Raw genomic sequence first — 21143 nt, 5'->3', positions numbered from 1 at the left:
TGCACTAATTTTTTTTTTTTACTCTGCACTAATTTTTAAGGATGGAATAGGTTTATTATTATTATTTTTTTAAGATTTTATTTATTGACACAGCGAGAGAGGCAGAGACACAGGCAGAGGGAGAAGCCGACTCCATGCAGGAAGCCCGAAGTGGGACTCGATCCCCGGTCTCCAGGATCACACCCCAGGCTGCATGCGGCGCCAAACCTCTGCGCCACCGGGGCTGCCCCAGGATGGAATAGGTTTAAATTGTTTCTAGTTATATAAAAGAATGTTCTTAAATATTTTTTAATCCAATCATAAATTCAGATTCACTGAATGAATCTTTGAATCTTTGACTATGAAAGTGAATCTTTGAATCTGAAAATGAATCTTTGAATATCCCCAAAATAGCAAGGAAAAAAAAGGAGTTTGTTACTTGAGGGCACCATTCTGAGATGGGCCAAAGTTACTGAAATGTGATCAATCTTATGACATCAAACTCTTTTATAGTTGCTCCTATATAGGAATAGGCAATAAATGGAGAAAGAAGGTCACCACTTCCCAAAAAAACTTTAAATTCAGACGAAGGCAGAGAATACATAAAACAATTACATATTTCTAAATCTAATTTATTATTTTTAAAAAGATTTTATTTCCTTGACAGAGATGGAGAGACAGAGGGAAAGAGACAGCGAGCACAAGCAGGGGGAGCGGCAGAGGGACAGAAAAAGCAGGCTCCCCTCTGAGCAGGAAGCCTGATGTGGGGCTCAGTCTCAGGACCCTCAACCGACTGAGCCACCCAGGCATCTCATCCTTCTCATTTTTTTTTTTTTTAATATTTATTTTAGAGAGAGAAGCGGAAGAGGGAGAATCTCCAGCAGACGACTTGTGTAGCCGCACGGCCCAATGTGGGGCTTGATATCGCTACCTGAGTTCATGACCTGAGCGGAAACCAACACTCTGACAACCAACCGAGTAGGCTACCCAGGCGCCCCATAACCCCTTCTCATTTTAATCTGAGGTTTGTGTATATCTTTGGGTAAGATTGTGCACCCCCCGCCCCCCACAACATACACATTCAAAATGAGATCTTTCGAAAAAGAAAGAAAAGAGCCGAACAGAAGAGATCCAAAATAACTATCGGGACAATATGGGCCAATAAAATTTGTGCCCCTATACTATCTCCATTTGCTTCCCCCCCCCATTTGCTTTTGAATTAAGGAACATCTTCCACTTTATTGAGCTCTTCTCAAGCTTTGATTTTTAAATATAAACAACTTAAAGGCGTTTGCAGCATTTATGATTCTCATCTTCAATATTTCAATGCCCACAACATTTAGCAATGCTCCAACCACTATCATCTCTCCAAATGGCCCTGCCCACGTAAATGGCTTGTCTGGTGCAGATCAGCGTGCACCTTGTTCAAGGGTTGCATTAACACCAAAACGCCTTCATCCCCATGGTGGCCTGGAGTCTAAAACAGAGGGCGTCTCTCCCTCGGAAGGACACGTTCCAACAAATCTCAACTCCACAACGGGATCCTCACCTTCCGTAAATGGGTACGTCTATTATTCTCTTGGCGTCTCCAAAGGATTCTGGGAGTTATGGGAGGGACCAAGGGGCAAAAAGGAAATGCACAGGTGACAAAAAGGTGCGCAGTGATAGGTTTAGTATAATCAGCCAGTTGCTGAGCGACTCCTCAAATCTTCCGATCACTTCTCCCATCCGGTAGGCCCGCGCTCCTTCCCCACCTTCCATGCCCCGCCCCTCTGCTGCCCTATTAGCCAGTCACCGGGCTGCTGCTTGCCAGTCAGGGCCAATCCCGAACAGGCTTACTTTGAGCGGGAAAGGCTCAGAAGCTAAGGAAGAGCGAGGTCCGCTAACGGCCTCTTCTTGGCCTTGTCTCTAGGGGGTAACAGGCCCGGGGGCGGTTGCCTATTGGCTGGTCAGCGGGCCAATGACGGGGTGCGAAGCGGGGGGTGGGCCTCACACGAGGGAGTGGGGTGGGGCGGAGCGGGCCGGTGCGGGGTCGCGTGCGGGGTCGCGAGCTAGGGGTAGGCACTGTAACGGCCTCTCCCCCAGCCCCTCCCTCCCCGCTCCGGCCCCGCGACCCACAGACCCGCTCCAGGCAGCGCCCGGGGCGGCGGCGGCGGCGGCGGAGGCAGCAGCAGCGACGGGGTGCGGGCTGAGGGAGCCGGGCCTCGACGCCCCCCCTCACTCCCGTGCCCCAGGAACTGTACCTAGTCCAGGAGGGGCTGCGGGCCCCCATGGAGGTGAGAGGCGGAGACACCTGCCCGCTCCCTCGCCCCCCAGGCCTGAGGGAGGGACTTGAGGTAACCGGTGGGGACCGTCTAGGTCCGGGTGGCGGCAGGGCTTGTAGGACGGCGACGGTGAGGAGCCGCTGAGGAGCCGGCGAGTCCCCAGACCGGTTCTCTGAGGAGGCCGCGGCCGGGCGGGAGAGGGCAGGTCGCCAGGGAGGAACCGTTCCCGACGGGGCACCCGGGCCGCGGGGCGGGGGCGGACGGGGGTGGTGGCGGCGCGGCGGCCCGCAGGCCCCGGCTTGTGGGGCGCGGCGCGGGCTTGACAGGACGGACCGGCCGGGGCTGCAGTAGCCGCGACGCCGGGGATGCGCCGCCGCCTTTTCCACCACCTCGGGCGGCGGCGGCGCTGAGGTAGTGGCCGCCGGCGTGGGCCTGTCAGGGCCGTCGAGGACCGCGCCTCGGGGTCGGCAGAGAGGGAATCCCGGGGACAGAAGCGCGGGCCCGGTGATCGGTGCCCTCGGGGTGGATTCCGAGTTGAGCTGCGCGAACAGTGGCGGTGCAACAGCCGCCCGCAGTTCCAGCCCGGCTTTGCCGTGCGTGATGCCTCTCCCGCTTCCTCTCCCTGTCATGCGCAGCCCAAGGTAGCGTTCCGTGGAGGTGCGAATCGCTGCTGGAACCTCCGTGCCGACCCCAGCAGTAGACTAACGGATGTGTTCAACAGCGTGATGCTGACTGGCTCCACTTCCTTCTATGATTGCTACAAATCACAGGTCCATCCTTTGTTAGAGGGTTGTTGTTTTGTTTGTTTTTAAATCAAAGTCGTTTACCCGGAGCTCATTCACTTAAGAGTTTAGATTGCTCCAAGTTTAGGACCAGAAAGCCTATTTTTTCTTCCTTTCCTTTCTTTCTCTTTCTCTCTTTCTTAAGCCAGTCACATTTTCAGTAGAGTCTGCACCGCACATACTTTCAAAAACAAGTCGAGGAAGATTTTTCATCGATTCTTGTTATCATTTTGTCTTCAGTGTAACATGAGGTCAGACATGTAAGAAAACCCACTTTGCTTAGTAAAATCTTAAAATAGTTTTTCCTTCAAAAGCATTTATTGCAAGTCAGCACAAACATTACTTTTTTGATAACTTGAAAGTGAAGCTTTTCTGTATTCCTTCATTTTTCTGGCCTCAGCAGTGTCTTAGGTTACATGCTACCTTTTACCCCACCTAAAACATTTAGTTTTATCAATCGTATTAAATTTGGGCTTAGGGTGGTGTGAGGCATTTCCATTTGAAATTATTTAACCAGGACATCAGTGTTGATATTGTTATACTTTGAATTATAACAATATCCCCAAATAAATCATTTTATTTAATCCACACTACAACTTTGTATAGTATTACATCCAGCGTACAGACTGAGAAACTGAGGCTCAGAGAGCTTGGTTAATGCTTTAAGTGACAAAGCCCAAGGGGAATGCAGGTCATTTCACCGCCAAGACTAGTATTCCACTGCTCTCTATAATGTTTATACACCTCCTAAAATTTACTTGGATTTAATTTCAGTCAACTAAGTATATCAAGGATAAAAGTGATACATTTTGCAGTTATCTAGACTGATTAATATACCAGCCCCAATCATCTGCATACTTCATTCCCACAAATGTTTTAACTGAAAAGGATCCAGATATTTAAAGTATAATCATTTGAATCCACCGTGTTACTTTAGCTTTTATTTTATCCTAGAATACAAAATTGAAATCAATCTTATAAAAGGAGTTAATTTTTCTAATCCTCAAATTTTACTTTAAAATGTAAATTAAACTCGAAAGAATGCTCCTAAAATGCAGTTAGTTTCAAATGCTGTATATCTTGTTTGATATTGCATAACCTGAAAATACTTCTTTTAAGTCACTATCTCAAAAAGATGAACAATTATATCATTTCTGGATGTTTCACACCTAAAAGACAGTTAAGGTGGGCTTATGATAAAAACTTCAGAACTAAAGGAATAAAATTATGAAAGGTTCTCAAGAAAAAACCCTTTGCTTAGTTAACTTAGTTACTGCTAACTAAGAAATTCTGGAAAAGTAGTCTTTAGTGACACACTTAGCAAAATTACTTTGGTGCCTCGGTTTCCACGGCTTCAGAATAGTCCACATGATATCTAAAATTATAATGTGTAGTTTTCAAATAGCAGTCATAACCAGAATTTATTTATTTATTTTTTTTCATAACCAGAATTTAAATAAATGGTTGTAAAATATTTGAGATTCCTAAAGGTGGGTGATTGGAAGAGATTTTCATATTTTATTCATATAGTATATAAATTCTGTTATTGTTTAAAGAGTTGTATTTTAATTATGTCTATGATGAACATAAATTTAAGAATACTTTGACCTAAGTATTCTTGTCTTCTCAATGTAAATTTTAATAGAATAAAAGCAATTAGAAAATATTTTTAGTCATGATTATATTTCCTTTGTATTTATAAGAAAATAACCACTTCTGTGTCCAGATATTTATAGTTTTTACATCAGGTTTCATTTAGAGAGTTAAAAATTATGAATCTATATTTCAGACTTCTTTAAAGAAGCATTTTCTAGAATAAAATATATTTCAGTTTAATCTTTATCATGTGTTAAATTCATTCTATTTTAAGTATCTAAAATTATTTTCACTGAACATCAATCCCTTTTGGAAAGAGGCAGTATTTAATTTTATTTTATATTTTATTTTATATTTTATTTTATATTTTATTTTATATTTTATTTTAAAGATTTTATTTATTTATTCATGAGAGACACAGAGAGAGATAGAGCTGCAGGTTCTCTGCAAGGAGCCTGATATGGGACTCGATCCCAGACCCAGGGATCATGCCCTGAGCCAAAGGCAGACATTCAACAGCTGAACCACCCAGGCATCCCAAGAGACAGTATTTTAAATCATTAAAATTTTAAATTCAGACTTTTTGCCTTATTTACTCAATTAGCTTGGTTTTTTCTAATTGTAATAATATAGTAATAATAACTTTTAAATTTCTGAAGAGATCATAAAATTTTATATATCAATGTCATTTTTATAATATCTCTTGGAACTAGAAGCTAGGCTGAAAATTGAAGATATTATTTAAAAGGTCCTACAGTAGGAGTAAGGTCTTGAGTTTGGGGTTAGTTTTGTCACCTATCAGCTCAGTAACTTGTAGCCTCAGTTTTCCTCTTTTTAAAATAGAGTACTCATGTCACAAGGTTAGATGAATATAATGTTCTGTGGAATTTCTTTGAAAATTCTGTATAGGGATCCCTGGGTGGCGCAGCGGTCTAGCGCCTGCCTTTGGCCCAGGGCACAATCCTGGAGATCCGGGATCGAATCCCACAACGGGCTCCTGATGCATGGAGCCTGCTTCTCCCTCTGCCTGTGTCTCTGCCTCTCTCTCTCTCTCTCTCTCTCTGTGTGTGTGTGTGACTATCATAAATGAATAAAATTTTTTTTAAAAAATCTGTATAAATGACATTCACTGTTTTACACAGAGTGGGGGCATTAAGACTGAATTTTGTAAATGATCTCTTGAAAATAACACTGATAGTGTCCAAACAGCATTTATCTGTTCAGAAAAAAGTGCAGTAATTGTAAGTGTTTCACACCAGGGATGAGCAATAAGTAAAGATCAGATCTGCCTGATTGTGTAAACAAAATTTTATTGGAACACAGCTATGCCCCTTATATATTGTCTGTGATTTGCTTTGATGCTAGAATGGCAGAGCTGAGGTCAACAGAGGGCTTAACAGCCAGAAAACCCTAAAATATTTATTATCTGGCCCTTTACAGAAAAAATTCGCCAACCCCTAGTAGAAAACAAGCTTAAGTGGCTAAGTCTAGATTTTAATTTTTGTTTTTATTTATTTATGATAGTCACACAGAGAGAGAGAGAGAGGCAGAGACACAGGCAGAGGGAGAAGCAGGCTCCATGCACCGGGAGCCCCACGTGGGACTCGATCCCGGGTCTCCAGGATTGCGCCCTGGGCCAAAGGCAGGCGCCAAACCGCTGCACCACCCAGGGATCCCCTAAGTCTAGATTTTAAATCTCCCAACTCTTACACACATGTGTTATTTCCTCTATTTTTTTTTTAAGATTTTATTTATTCATGAGATACAGAGAGAGAGGCAGAGACACAGGCAGAGGGAGAAGCAGGCTCCATGAAGGGAGCCTGACATGGAACTTGATCCTGGGTCTCCAGGATCAGGCCGTGGGCTGACGGCGGCGCTAAACTGCTGAGCCACCCGGGCTGCCCTGTTATTTCCTCTATTATTATTTCACTAATATTCTATAGTAAATGTAATTTAGATGTGTCTGATATGCAAACATGTCTTTAAAATTGCAGAGTGAAGACAGTGTTGACCTAAGGCAGACCTATACTCCACTTTCTTCATCAACAGAATATTCAAGTTCTGTAGATTCTTCACTTTTTTATGCACCATGGTCTACTTATGGAGACGATATTAAACAGCCTTCTAATTCTCAGATCAATGTAAAGAACAGGTAAATTAATAAATCAGATTTTCCAGGCTAAATGAAGTTATTTTTTAAGTTTGATTACATGGGAACCCAATTATATTAGCTCTTTGTTCCCTATATCAGCATTTTAATGTCATGGCATTACAATTTGATGTTTATCAAATTTTTAGAAACCTTAAACTAGCAGTTATGTATATATAATTTTTAGCTCATTACTTTTTTTTTATTCATTAGAGGCAACCCTTACTGAATAAATCTTAAGTTCCTCTTTCTAAGGATAACTTATGGAAATGAGTTACAATTTGATATTTTTTCATCTAGTTCTAAATTTTCAGTAATTATTTTCTTCACAAGTATACAATAAACAGAATTTTATCAAATATAAGATAGTTTTAGATATTTTTCAATTCCATTAATAATAAAGGCCTACTCTTATGCCAGATCTCTCTTACGGGGGATATTAGAATTAACATGCCAATATTATCTCTACCATTATAGATCTTACAATAATGATGATGATGGACTTGCTGAGCACAAGTATAGTAGGTTTAAAGAATGAAATATAGGATATTGTGGGAGCCTGTCACAAAGAGAAGCCTAAGGGTGTGACATCTACCTTTATTTTAATTATATAAAAGGGATCAGTTGATAGAGGTTGATGCATCTTTAGTTTAATTGGAAAATAATTATTTTAAAAATCTTATGTTTACTCCTTTTTTTTAAACATTTTTTTAAAATTTTTATTTATTTATGATAGTCACAGAGAGAGAGAGAGAGGCAGAGACATAGGCAGAGGGAGAAGCAGGCCCCATGCACCGGGAGCCCGATGTGGGACTCGATCCCGGGTCTCCAGGATCACGCCCTGGGCCAAAGGCAGGCGCTAAACCACTGCGCCACCCAGGGATCCCCTCCTTTTTTTTTTTTAAAGTAAATTCTGTGTCTAATGTAGGGCTCAACTCAGGACCCTGAGATCAAGAGTTGCATGCTTCACTGACTGAGCCAGCCAGGCTCCCCAATTTTTAACATTTTTCAATTAATAAGATTTTTAAGAGGGGTGCCTGGCTGGTTCATTTGGTAGAGTACGTGACTCTTGATCTCAGGGTTGTGAGTTCAAGCTTCATGTTGGGTGTAGAGATTACTTTTTTATTATTTTTTTAGAGAGATTTTATTATTAATAATAATACTATTAATAAGATTTATTAGTTTTTTAGAGCATAAGCAGGAGGGGGAGAGGGAAAGAATCTCGAGCAGACTGTACTGAATGCAGAACCCATTGTGGGGGTCAGTCTCATACCACCCTGAGATCATGACTTGAGCTGAAACCAAGAGTTGGTTGCTTAACATACTGTACCATCCAGATGCCCCTAGAGATTACTTAAAAATTTGAAAATTTTGGTAAGTTCTATAAAATAGTGATTTTATTAGACTAATATATAATTCTACAGAATATTTTTATTTTTTTTATTTTTTTCAGAATATTTTTAATATTTTAAAATAATTTGATATATGTTCATTGAAGAAATTTAGATTCTACAGCAATATACAAGAGAAAGCAGAATTTCACTTTAACCTTTAACACTTCCCAATAACAACTATTAAAGGTTTAGTATATATTACATTGAATTTTTTTAGATATATACTAATAAATTATTATCCAAAAAAACTTTACATTGCATCTTTTTGAAATAACACAACATAGTGGAAAAAGCACTAGACTTGTAGGCAGACCACTTGTTCAGCAAGTGTAGTTTGGCAAATTACATATGCTTTGCAAAATACAAGTTTCTTAAAATCTCAAATGCTCATTCTTCAATATCTGAATGATTACTAATACCTGCCCATCCTATGTTATGAAGATCAATGAAATGTTTGAATGTTATGCAAATATAAGATATATATTTTTTTAATGTCCTAATACTATAAAATATGAGAAAACAAGAAGTTTTAACTTAAAGCAACATACTACTTCTAGGAACAAATTACTTTAAATACATAGGAGGTAAAACACTAATTTTCCATCTCCTTGTGGTTTTTACATTTAAAAAAAAATTTATTTATTCATGATGAAATGATGTTATAAATCCAATCCAAATATTTTATACAAAAGTAATGGTATAATAAGTCTGGAAATATAAATCAATATATTTCAGTAGGAGGAAAAGAATTTACACGTGATATTCATTTATTTTTAGGATTCAAACGGAAAGAAATGACTATGGCAGTGAAACAGACTTATATGGACTTGTGTCTAATATTTTGGAAGAACAAGATAAGTCACAGCCGTATTTTGCTGAGGGGTTAGTATATTTATAAGCCATATAGTATATAGTAAGCTTTTAAGTTCACGTATACTAAATTACAGTATTTATTAGCTTTTATTTTTACTTAAATAGATTTTACTTAAATAGATTTACTTGATTTTGATGAGGTACTTGTCATCTAATTGCAAGTTTCATACTAAAGTTTAATTTGCTATTAAGAACTTTAATTTGGAAAATTATTCTTGCATAATTCAGAGCTATTTCCCTTGAGTTCATGAGCTAAAGTTTGGCTTAAAGAGTATAAATTCCAAAGAGCTTTTATAGATATATCCCAAAGAATAAAACTATCATTACTGCTATACAGAAATACGTATGGAGTTTATTCATGTGGTAAAAAAAAATTAATATACTGTGATTATTGGGGGTGTGGAAGCCATTTTACCCAAATGTCTTATTTCCTAGATAGGGAAATATGCAGTACACATGTAACCAATTAAAATATTTTAATTTCAGTAATACTTTCAGCAAAGTATATCTTTTTCATTTAAAAAATTGCAGTCAACAACATTTTTATAATCACCTATATAATAACCTAATTAAAGGAAAAACTTATTTTGTTTTCTGCTTTCTATAGATAAACAATTCATGCAAGACCATGCAGTCACCAGCCTCAGACCTTAGTTAAGATTTCTTGGGAAAGTATACTGAAGACATTTTAAGATTAAAATGCATATTTATGTAGCATGTGACACATTTCAAGCAATAGAAAATTATTTGTATGTAATAGTAGTTTATAAGGCAGAGTTAGAAAGGGACAATGAGGCAGTATAAGTATTTTGAAAACCTAACTTCTCCAATGAGGAAATAAAGTCATTTAAAACCTAAGTTGTAATTAAATATATTTACTTGTTCTAGGACCTGCTCCTCCAATTTAAAGTCAGTTTGGCCAATGAACACAAGCAGATTTGCAGATCACCATGACCTCTTAACAGAAACCAAAAGGCCAATAGATACAGCCATCTCTCAGCAAGCTTTTTATAGTGGTGAATCTGTGTCAGCAGTGGAAAAGCAATACCTGCATAATAGTAATCTAATACCACAACAAAAAGTAGATGAACTTTATCATGGATTTACTGGTTTAGACCTTGAAGAACAATGGATGTACCCCTCACGAAGTGATCATTCTAACTGTTACAATATCCAGACAAATGATACAGCCAAGACAACATTCCAAGATTATCCATTTATCAAAAACTGTTTTACATCACAAACTGGTCTGTCTGACATCATGAAAGAATCAGGAGTTGATACTTACTCTTATGGAAGAGAGAAAATATGTGCTAAAGGTCTTGAAGTACCATTACAGCAAAAAAGGGCAGAAATGTTTCTTTCTCAATTTAATAGATACAGTGAAAATGCAGATTATTGTAGATACCCAGAATATGTTCATCCTAATAAGGCTAAGCTTAATAAGTGTTCGAATTTTAGTGTCCAAGATAGTAAAAAATTAGCTAATGGTACACCTGAAACACCAACTCTAGAAGCAGACACCTATACCAAGTTATTTCAGGTTAAACCAGCAAATCAGAAAAAAATGGAGGAGACAATACCTGACCAGCAGAATTTCACATTTCCAAAAACCACACCACATCTGACAGAAAAACAGTTTGCAAAGGAAGCAGGATTCACTGCTGATTTTGGCATAAAATCAGAATATGGACTAAAACCTCACACAGCTTGTCCAGCTAATAATGATTTTGCTAATGTCACAGAAAAACAACAGTTTACTAAACCTGACCCCCCAAATTCAGAGTATTTTAAATCCATGAATTTATTATCAAGCTCAGCAACATTTTCAGGAGGTATCAACTTAAGTAGACCAACGTGGATGAACGTTCAAACAAAAAGTAACACTCCTATTCCTTATCGGAATCAAGGTAACTTGATGAAATTAAATAGTCACGTAAGTGTAGCTTCAAAAGGTTCTAACCATCCTTCAGATTTCCCCCAACTGTTATCCATAAATTTAACCCCAAATAGCAGTTTATTTCAGAAGTATTGCCAAGAAAACCCTTCAGCATTTTCTAGTTTTGATTTCAGTTACAATGGTGCAGAAAGAATTCAATCTGTCAATCACATGGAAGGACTGACAAAGACTGGAGAAGAAAATCTCTTTGAATCAGTTACTGATAAAAAAATAAAGCAACCAAATGGATTTTGTGATAACTATTCAGCTCAGCAGTATGGGATCATTGAAAATGTAAACAAACATAATTTTCAAGCTAAGAATGGACATTATGATCCTGAAGAAGGTCCAAAGCATTTAGATGGCTTATCTCAAAATACATATCAAGATCTGTTGGAGTCACAGGGTCATTTTAATAGCCACAGTCAGGGAAGTGGAGACAACAATATTAATAGCCGTGTGAATCGCACACAGGCATCATGCTTTTCTAATAATTATATGATGGGAGATTTAAGGCATAATCAAAGTTTTCAACCACTTGGCTCAAATGGGTTTCCCCTAAGATCCACTCACCCATTTGGCCATTCAGTTGTTCCACTGTTGGATTCTTATGATTTGTTTTCTTATGATGACTTAAGCCATTTATACCCTTATTTTAATGATATGATGTATGGTGATAATTCCTTTTCTGGTTTCGTGCCAACTTTTGGATTTCAAAGACCAATTAAAACCCGTAGTGGACCAGCCAGTGAACTTCATATTCGACTAGAAGAATGCTATGAACAATGGAGAGCATTAGAAAAGGAGAGAAAAAAGGTAACACAGAGCTATCCATTTAGAAGTAACTTAGGATGTTCCCTCTGCGTATCTTTATTTTGTTAGTGTAGTTTAAGAGTACTCACCTTATTTCTAAGCTTAATTCTTCTATAATGTACAGTTTTTAAGTCCATGACTGTAAGGAATTAGATAACTTAAAAAATTTGAAACTTAAAATTGCTATTTATGTAAAGTTTATTTTGCCTATGAAGTAGACTCTTCTTTCTTTTTTTTTCTTTTTTCTTTTTTTTTTTGAAGTAGACTCTTCTTAATGGGTTAAAATTTTAATTCTTTTGGGGTGCCTGGCTGGCTCATTTGGAAGAGCATGTGACTCTTGATCTCAGGGTTGTGAGTTGGAGCCCCACGTTGGGTGTAGAGACTACCTAAAAACAAAATTTTCTTTTAAAGTTCTTTTAAGGGGATCCCTGGGTGGCGCAGCGGTTTGGCGCCTGCCTTTGGCCCAGGGCGCGACCCTGGAGACCTGGGATCGAATCCCACATCGGGCTCCCGGTGCATGGAGCCTGCTTCTCCCTCTGCCTGTGTCTCTGCCTCTCTCTCTCTCTCTCTGTGACTATCATAAAAAAAAAAAAGCTCTTTTAATTAAGTATTAAACTGTTGGTGCCTTCACATATATTATATGCATTAAATATGATAGAAAAATATGGTGGTATTTGGTTTGTATTTGTTACCTTTTGAAAGTGAAAAATTTTTAAAGTAGTGATTTTCAATTTATTTCTTAGGCCTAAGAGAAATGTTATTCAGGATTGAATCATATTTAGAAAATTCGGCATCTAAAAATTATATAATTTTTTACAGACTGAATTGGCTCTGGCCAAGAATTACCCAGGAAAAAAAGTATCCAGTACTAATAACACTCCAATTCCAAGGCTGACCTCCAACCCATCTCGAGTTGATCGCTTAATTGTGGATGAACTACGGGAACAAGCCAGAGTAAGCTGCAAAAACACCCAATAATGGATTTTTTTTAATTGCTTGATAAAATTTTAAAACAAGTCAGAAGGATTTTTTTAACCTTTATTTTTTTAATGTTTTTATTTATTTATCCATGAGAGATACAGAGAGAGAGAGGCAGAGACATAGGCAAAGAGAAAACAGGCTCCACGCAGGGAGCCTGATGTGGGACTCCATCCTGGGACCTCAGGACCATGCCCTGGGCCGACGGCAGTCACTAAACCGCTGAGCCATCCAGGGATCCTCCTGAAGGATTTTTTTTTTAAAGATTTTATTTATTTATTCAGATAGACATATATATATAGAGAGAGAGGCAGAACACAGGCAGAGGGAGAAGCAGGCTCCATGCCGGGAGCCCAACGTGGGACTTGATCCCGGGACTCCAGGATCGCGCCCTGGGCCAAAGGCAGGCACCAAACCGGGGAGCCACCCAGGGATCCCCTCCTGAAGGATTTTTAAATCACATTTATACACAACTCTGAAATATATTCTTTTCCATGTTTGGTCCTAGAACTATGAGTAATACTTAGGAAAAGGGAAATAACATCCCCCCTTATTTTATTTTGTTTTGTTTTGTTTTGTTTTATTTTATTTTATTTTGTTTTGGTTTGGTTTGGTTTTATTTTATTTTATTTTATTGTATTTTATTTTATTTTATTTATTTTATTTTATTTTATTTTATTTTATTTTAAGATTTTATTTATTTATGCATGAGAGACACACACAGAGAGAGGCAGAGACACAGGCAGAGGGAGAAGCAGGCTTCCAGCAAGGAGCCTGATGACGGACTCCATCCTGGACCCTGGGATCATGCCCTGAGCCAAAGGCAGATGCTCAACTGCTGAGCCACACCCCCACACTTAATCATTTTAAAAGTAGGTTTAGTCATTTAAATAGCTCCTCTTTAAGAAACCCAAATTAGGGGCGCCTGGGTGGCTCAGTCAGTTAAGCACCTGCCTTTGGCTCAGGATATGACCCCAGGGTCCTGGGAGTGAGCTCCATGTTGGGCTCCCTGCCCAGTGGGGAGCCTGTTTCTCCCGCTGCTGCTCCCCCTGCTTGTGCGCGCTCTCTCTCTCTCTCTGTCTCTCTCTCTCTCCCAAATAATAAATAAAATCTTTAAAAAACAAAACAAGGATGCCTGGGTGGCTCAGTGGTAGAGTATAAAGTAGAGTGCCTTTGGCTCAGGTCATGATCCTGGATCCTGGATCCCTAATCGAGTCCCACATCCAGCTCCTCGCAGGGAGCCTCGTTCTCCTCTGCCTACGTCCTTCTTCTCTCTCTATGTCTGTCATAAATGAATAAATCTTTAAGAAAATCTTTAAATGAATAAATCTTTAAGAAAATAAAATAAGGGGATCCCTGAGTGGCGCAGCGGTTTAGCGCCTGCCTTTGGCCCAGGGCGCGATCCTGGAGACCCAGGATCCAATCCCACATTGGGCTCCCGGTGCATGGAGCCTGCTTCTCCCTCTGCCTATGTCTCTGCCTCTCTCTCTCTCTCTCTCTCTCTGTGTGTGTGTGACTATCATAAATAAATAAAAATTAAAAAAAAAAAAAAGAAAGAAAATGAGGACAGCCCAGGTGACTCAGCGGTTTAGCGCTGCTTTCAGCCCAGGGCGTGCGTGATCCTGGAGACCTGGGATTGAGTCTCACGTCGGGCTCCCTGCATGGAGCCTGCTTCTCCCTCTGCCTGTGTCTGTGTCTCTCTCTCTCTCATGAATAAATAAATAAAATCTTAAGAAAAGGGGCGACTGGGTGGCTCAGGTGGTTATGCATCTGCCTTGGGCTCAGGTCATGATCCCAGGGTCCTGCGATCAAGCCCCGCATCAGCTCCTTGCTCAGAGGGGAATCTGCTTCTCCCTCTCCCTCTGCCCATCCCCCCACCACCTTGTTCATGCTTGCTCTGTACCTCTCTCAAATAAATAAATAAAATCTTAAAAAAAAATCTTTAAAAAAAGAAAATAGTCTTGTTTTAGAAAATTAGTATATCACTTCAAATGTAAAGAATCCTGATAGGTCATTTTGTAATTTAAATTGCAAATGTGTTATTCCTATTATTTCCTTTGTAATTTGAGAATTTTCTATAATTTTTTTTTTAAGATTTTATTTATTTGACAGAGCACAAGTAGGCAGAGTGGCAGGCAGAGGAAGTGGGAAAGGGAGGAGCATGCTCCCTGCTGAGCAGAGAGCCCAATATGTGGCTCAATCCTAGGACTCTGGGATCATGACCTGAGCCAAAGGCAGATGCTTAACCAACTGAATCTGTCACCTAGGCACCCCTGAATTTTCTAGAATTTGATAGATTAGGGTAAAGTTTCCCCTTTTTTGACCTTTTCTTAAAAACTTACACTGCTTTCCAAATATGATAAAAGATATCTGGGAGGGGTGCCTGGCTGGTGCAGTTGGAGGAGTGTTTGACTCTTGATCTCAGGGTTGTCCGCTTGAGTCCCATGCTGGGTGTAGAGATTACTTAAAAAATAAACTTAGAAAAAAAAGGAGGGATGCCTGGGTGATCCCAGGATCTGGAGTCAAGTCCCATGTCGGGCTCCCTGCAGGAAGCCTGCTTCTCCCTCTGCCTGTGTTTCTGCCTCTCTCTCTCTCTCTCTCTGTGTGTGTCTCATGAATAAATAAATCTTAAAAAAAAAAAAAAATGGGGATGCCTGGCTGGCTCAGTGGTATGCCTTTGGCTCAGGTTGTGATCCTCAGGGCCCTGGGATTGAGTCCCACATCATTCTTCCCCACAGGGGGCTCCCTTGTCTCTGCCTCTCTGTCTCTCATGAATAAACAAAATCTTAAAAAAAAAAAAAAAAGATTCCTAGGAAAAAGCATGCAGTGAAGAAGACAGCTTGCTTCTGTGATTGAATAAAAGCTATTTCAGGAATTAGAAAAATCAACAGAGATTATGTTTTATTGAACATCAGTTTCTTGTACCTTGCTGTCTTTAAAATATAGATATGAACTACTTCAATGGAAAAATATTGATTTTACTTAGCTTTCAGTTGGTCAGTTGAAATTCTTTTATCAAATTTGTACAATGGATTTATTCGGGATATAGTCATATACCAACGTGGATTATAGCCAGATGTTAATGTTAATAAAAACTTCAATTTTATATTATTTTCTCTTAAAACTATTCAAGGTTAAAATTCCTTTTTCTCAGTAATATATTTCTTTTTTTTTTCCAGTAATATATTTCTAGGCAATATATCAAAGGATTGCAGACTTAAACTTTTTCCAGCTTTGCTTATGCTTCACATTAATTTAGATTATGTTTATAGCTGTTGTAAAAAAAATTTTTTTTTTTTTAATTTATGATAGTCACAGACAGAGAGAGAGAGAGAGAGGCAGAGACACAGGCAGAGGGAGAAGCAGGCTCCATGCAGGGAGCCCGATGGGGACTCGATCCCAGGTCTCCAGGATTGTGCCCTGGGCCTAAGCAGGCGCTAAACCGCTGCGCCATCCAGGGATCCCTGTTGTAAAAATTCTATCTATATTTAGAACATTAGACCAGGGGATCCCTGGATGGCTCAGCGGTTTAGCGCCTGCCTTCAGCCCAGGGCGTGACCCTGGAGACCTGGGATCAAGTACCACATCGGGCTTCCTTCATGGAGCCTGCTTCTCCCTCTGCCTGTGTCTCTGCCTCTCTCTCTCTGTATCTCTCATGAATAAATAAATAAAATCTTAAAAAAAAATTGACATTAGATCACAAAGCATTAAAATATTTTTACATGTACTACTTTCTAGTTTGCTTGTTTTATACAATTATTAAAAAAAACTTTTAAGTTTATTAAAAGCACCTGTGCAAATTTCTTTCTCAACACTTACCATTTATTCAAATTGACTTATTTTAAAAATACATAATTAGTAGTTCACTAGGGTTTGGTTCCCCTGCCCCGCCCCCCCCCCCCCCCCCCCCCCCCCCCCCCCCCCCCCCCCCCCGCCACTGGAGTTTTCCTGTTTAGTTTTGTTGTTTTATTTCCCCCTCAATGATCTGGTGAGTTGTACAGTTGGGAGGAAAATATTTAATACCTGTATACTTGGGTTTTCTCCATGGACCTGAAGTGGTGGCAAAGACTTACTCCAAAGAAACTTGATGTAAGTGTGAGGTTAGAGGCATTCATTCAGGTGCCATTGGATTCTTTTTTTTTTTTTAAGATTTTATTTATTTATTCATGAGAGACAGACAAGAGAGGGAGGGGCAGAGACACAGGCAAAGGGAGAAGCAGGCTCTCCTCAGGGAGCCTGATGTGGGACTCAATCCCTGAACCCCAGGATTATGCCCTGAGCTGAAAGCAGAGCTTAACTGATGAGCCATCTAGGCGTCCCCTATTGGCTCCTTTAAAAAAAATTATTTATATATTTATTCATGAGAAACACAAAGAGAGAGAGAGAGTGAGGCAGAGATACAGGCAGAGGGAGAAGCAGGCTCCATGCAGGAAGCCTGACGTGGGACTCGATTCCAGGTCTCTAGGATCAGGCACTGGGCTGAAAGTGGCACTAAACCACTGAGCCACCCGGGCTGCCCCCCATTGGCTTCTTAATTGAGAAATATTTTTCTACTCTCCAATCACTAAACACCAAGTTCCTATGTGAATTTTAAAACATTTAGTTCCCAGAGGCAATTACTGTATGTATTTAATTTTCAAATCCTAATTATTGAAAAACTTCTCTTAACTTTTATACATTTCAAGTTTAGAAATGGAGACATTAGGTGTATACAACTAAAATATACTCTCCTTACTGGTATATTGGATTAGGGATTCCTTAAAACTACCACTAGTCAGTATGATTTGAATATTTCTGATTTCCAAAAGGAGAATATTGGAAGCCCAGAAAGGACCTACTGAGATCAGGATTAATTAATCTAGGACTTCCTTTTAGCGCTTTTTCCCCCCTTTAGATTACAGTACCTCCTATAAATGTTCTAATTGCAGGCTGTTCTCTTATTTGCCAGAAACAATATTAGATCTTAAATTTGCACTGCCAGTGACATGGAAATATTTGAATGTTTGATTTTTTAAACTGTTGCTCATTCCCATGAACAGATTACTGAACAAGTAGGTACAAAAGGGTGACTTTTTTTTTTTTTTAAGGCTGACTTTACATCTTTGTTTTTCTCAGCATGGTAAAAGGATAGAGTATGCATTCAGTTATGTATTAGATGAATATTATTGTTCTCCTCTCTATTCTGCTTCATTGAAGATTTGTTCTTACTTAAAAGACAGGGTAATGTGGTTACATGCCTTATCAAAATTTAAAATGTTTCCCTTAGGTTGTGACTCTACTAGGCAAAATGGAACGTCTTCGAAGTTCTCCCCTTCATGCCAATATCTCTACTGCTCTTGATAGACACTTGGGGTCCATTCACATTGTACAGTCACGTAGAAAGGATGAAATTGTTAATGCTTCAAACAGACAAAGGCAAGGAGTTCCTAGATGCCAAGATGACAGAGGTATGTGTTAATGCATATTCTTTTGATAGGGCAGTGAGATAATTTGAATATTGTTAAAATCATATTCTGAAATTAAAAGGTTGGATTCTAAAATTTACACTTTCCTAAAGAATAAATCAGTAACTGATGCCCACATAATTTACTCCAAAAGTACTTTGATCAGTTTTGTTAATTTTACTCATTTAATTATAACTCTGTTCTGTAAGTCTGTGTTCTACCCAAAGCATAGTCATTGTCCTACAAGTCAGAAATAGAGTATGAACAATTTTATCTTTTTTTTTTTTAATTTTTATTTATTTATAATAGTCACATAGAGAGAGAGAGAGACATAGGCAGAGGGAGAAGCAGGCTCCACGCACCGAGAGCCCGATGTGGGATTCGATCCCGGGTCTCCAGGATCGCGCCCCGGGCCAAAGGCAGGCGCTAAACTGCTGCGCCACCCAGGGATCCCCTGAACAATTTTAAATATTAAGTCAAATACTTTAGTCCAGTCAATAGCCATCCTTCTCTTATAAAAATAATAATGTTTGATCATTTAATAGCACAACATTGCACTTTTTAAGAGTTGAGAGATATATAAAATGTGTTTGGGGATCCCTGGGTGGCGCAGCGGTTTAGCGCCTGCCTTTGGCCCGGGGCGCGATCCTGGAGGCCGGGGATCGAATCCCACGTCGGGCTCCCGGTGCATGGAGCCTGCTTCTCCCTCTGCCTGTGTCTCTGCCTCTCTCTCTCTCACTGTGTGCCTATCGTAAATAAATAAAAATAAAAAAATAAAATAAAATGTGTTTAACATGAACTGATCCTGAATGGTTTTTTTTACAGATGTTTTTGCCCTTGCTTCAGCAATTAAAGAGATGTGTGTGGCTACTCGGAAAGCACGTACTACCCTGTGGTGTGCACTGCAGATGACCTTGCCAAAAACAGCCAGTACAGCTGGCCAAACAGATGTGGAAAAGGCTTTACAAGATATAGTAAACTGTGAAGACAAAGTCCATGAAAACATAAATAGTAGCAATCCAATGAACCAGAGAGGTGAAGCAAACAAACATTAAGGAAATGCCAGCAGAAAGAAGAATAAAAAGCTGATAAGTAAATGTATCAAGACATGCTAAAAAATTTTAATGAACTTGTCAAACTTGAAAATTTCAATACATTAATTTTCTTTCAGATTTAAAGTTAATACCTTAATGAAGTCTAACTTCTATTTAAAAAATCTTTTATTTGGAATGAATCAGATATAGTTTAAAGTGAACTCAAAGGGAAAGTTGACTACTCTAATAGGAGTTCCAAGTAGCCAAAGATAACAAGTTTAAGTAAATTAAATATTTCCTAACAGCTAAAATATTGCTTAAGCCCATTCTGCAGTGCAGGTAAATGCAAATGTGAAATTGTTCTAGAAAATAAGTTTCATTTAGGTCTGCCTTAGTAAGTATAATTCCAAATAATGAATCTAAATGACTGTAACCCAATTAAGGCTACAGTCTAGTAACCACGACAAGTTTTGATTGTGATATAAAAGTGTTTTCCTTAAAAAACTGGATAATACCTAGGAAACAAAGGAAAACAAGGATGAACCCAATATTCATGTAAAAATTTAATATTTAAGATACTACCATATTTATAAATTTGAAATCTTAGTGCCTAAGTATATGGAGGGAAATGCATCTGATTCTCCTAAATTAGTGATAAAAGTGTCAGTGTAAAAACCATGCAAGTTACTGAATATAAAACCTGTTCAATCATTTGTGTATATTCTTTAAAATTTATACTATCAATTATTACATATTTCCAATTTTAAAGTATTTAAATTGAATCAAAAACAAAACATTTCCTTTATCTGATCTTTTAGACTTGATGCATAGCAACTAAAATAATGACTATTGTTTTAATACCCTTAGTTTGCTGCATTTTATGAGGGTATCACGAAGTTCTAAAATGTATTTTTTAAGGTTTTTAGTTTAGTTTGCAATTGGTTAATGTATATTTTGTGTAGCTGTGTTCATTAGTTTGCTTCTGTATTTTTTTAAAACAGCTCTTGAAAGCTTGGCCTTTTCTGTTTCTCATCACCTAATATCTTTGTCGGAAACCCGAGTAATTTATTCATTAATATGAAATGTTGGTATTATGTGACTCAGAAGATCTTGGGTTTTAACATTTCTAGCATGAGTTAAACTATAATATAATGTACTGATGAAATTTAATTGAACTATCCTTGACTAGAAACACTAGATTTTTTAAATGTTGGTGTTTTTCCTAGTTTTAGAAATCTTGGTATTAAAGAGTGTAATCACACCACATAAATTTTCTTTAGATGATGTGCAGAAGTAACTGATTGAGAATGCAGGAGTAACTGTAGGGAGAAACATTTTGATCACTGATATGCTTTAGAACTACCCAAATGAATTACATTGAGGGTAGTCAAATAAAATAGATCACCCCACCACACTCACTGCATAGAAAGTGGTTAAGTTTGACATAAGACATGTTGGATGTTATGAAAACTAATATTGTACTGAATTTAGTCTCTCAGGAAAAAATTAATAAATTACTTTGTTGAAAACATTTGGTTTCTTTTTTTACATCTTTGTATTAGTTTCTAACATTAAGCATCCTGCAGATAAACCAATCAAATTTCATTTCACTGATAATAAAATTAAAAACTCAGTGCCAGTTCTTAATATAGAAGAAAGGATGTTGGTAGACAAACCACTGCCATTCAGGTATCCTTGCATTGAACCTAACATCCTTCAAAGATGAAGTTTTTGCTCTGCCTTTATATTAATCCAGGCAAACCAGAGTAAAAGTTCTGGGGGAGTTTTAACAGGACAGTGCTGAGAAATGAAACACTAATCCATTAACAAAAACCAAACACAAAAATTCTTTTAAATTCTGTTAATCACATCACCCTGCAAATAATTCTCATATTAGT

The 21143-nt window shown here is 38.6% G+C and overlaps 1 protein-coding gene across 5 annotated transcripts; it reads left to right on the top strand.

The window, feature by feature from the left end:
- Positions 1-2072: 2072 nt before the first annotated feature.
- MEIOC (meiosis specific with coiled-coil domain) lies at positions 2073-20776 on the top strand. 5 transcript variants are annotated; one of them, XM_038547093.1, is made up of 8 exons: positions 2073-2255; positions 2879-3013; positions 6616-6773; positions 8942-9046; positions 9926-11792; positions 12609-12743; positions 18034-18214; positions 19037-20776. In XM_038547093.1, exons 1-8 carry the CDS (start codon positions 2250-2252, stop codon positions 19264-19266), a joined length of 2817 nt encoding a protein of 938 aa, XP_038403021.1. In that variant the 5' UTR covers positions 2073-2249; the 3' UTR covers positions 19267-20776. The 5 variants fall into 5 exon arrangements, with proteins under 5 accessions (XP_038403021.1, XP_038403023.1, XP_038403024.1 ...); XM_038547092.1 differs by having other exon boundaries at positions 2191-2315; XM_038547095.1 differs by lacking the exon at positions 2879-3013 and having other exon boundaries at positions 2111-2255.
- Positions 20777-21143: the final 367 nt, after the last annotated feature.

The sequence above is a fragment of the Canis lupus genome, chromosome 9, assembly GCF_011100685.1.
Source record: "Canis lupus familiaris isolate Mischka breed German Shepherd chromosome 9, alternate assembly UU_Cfam_GSD_1.0, whole genome shotgun sequence".
Lineage (NCBI taxonomy): Eukaryota > Metazoa > Chordata > Mammalia > Carnivora > Canidae > Canis > Canis lupus.
The sequence above is the reverse complement of the archived record's forward strand: the minus strand, read 5'-3'. Positions and strand labels throughout refer to the sequence as shown.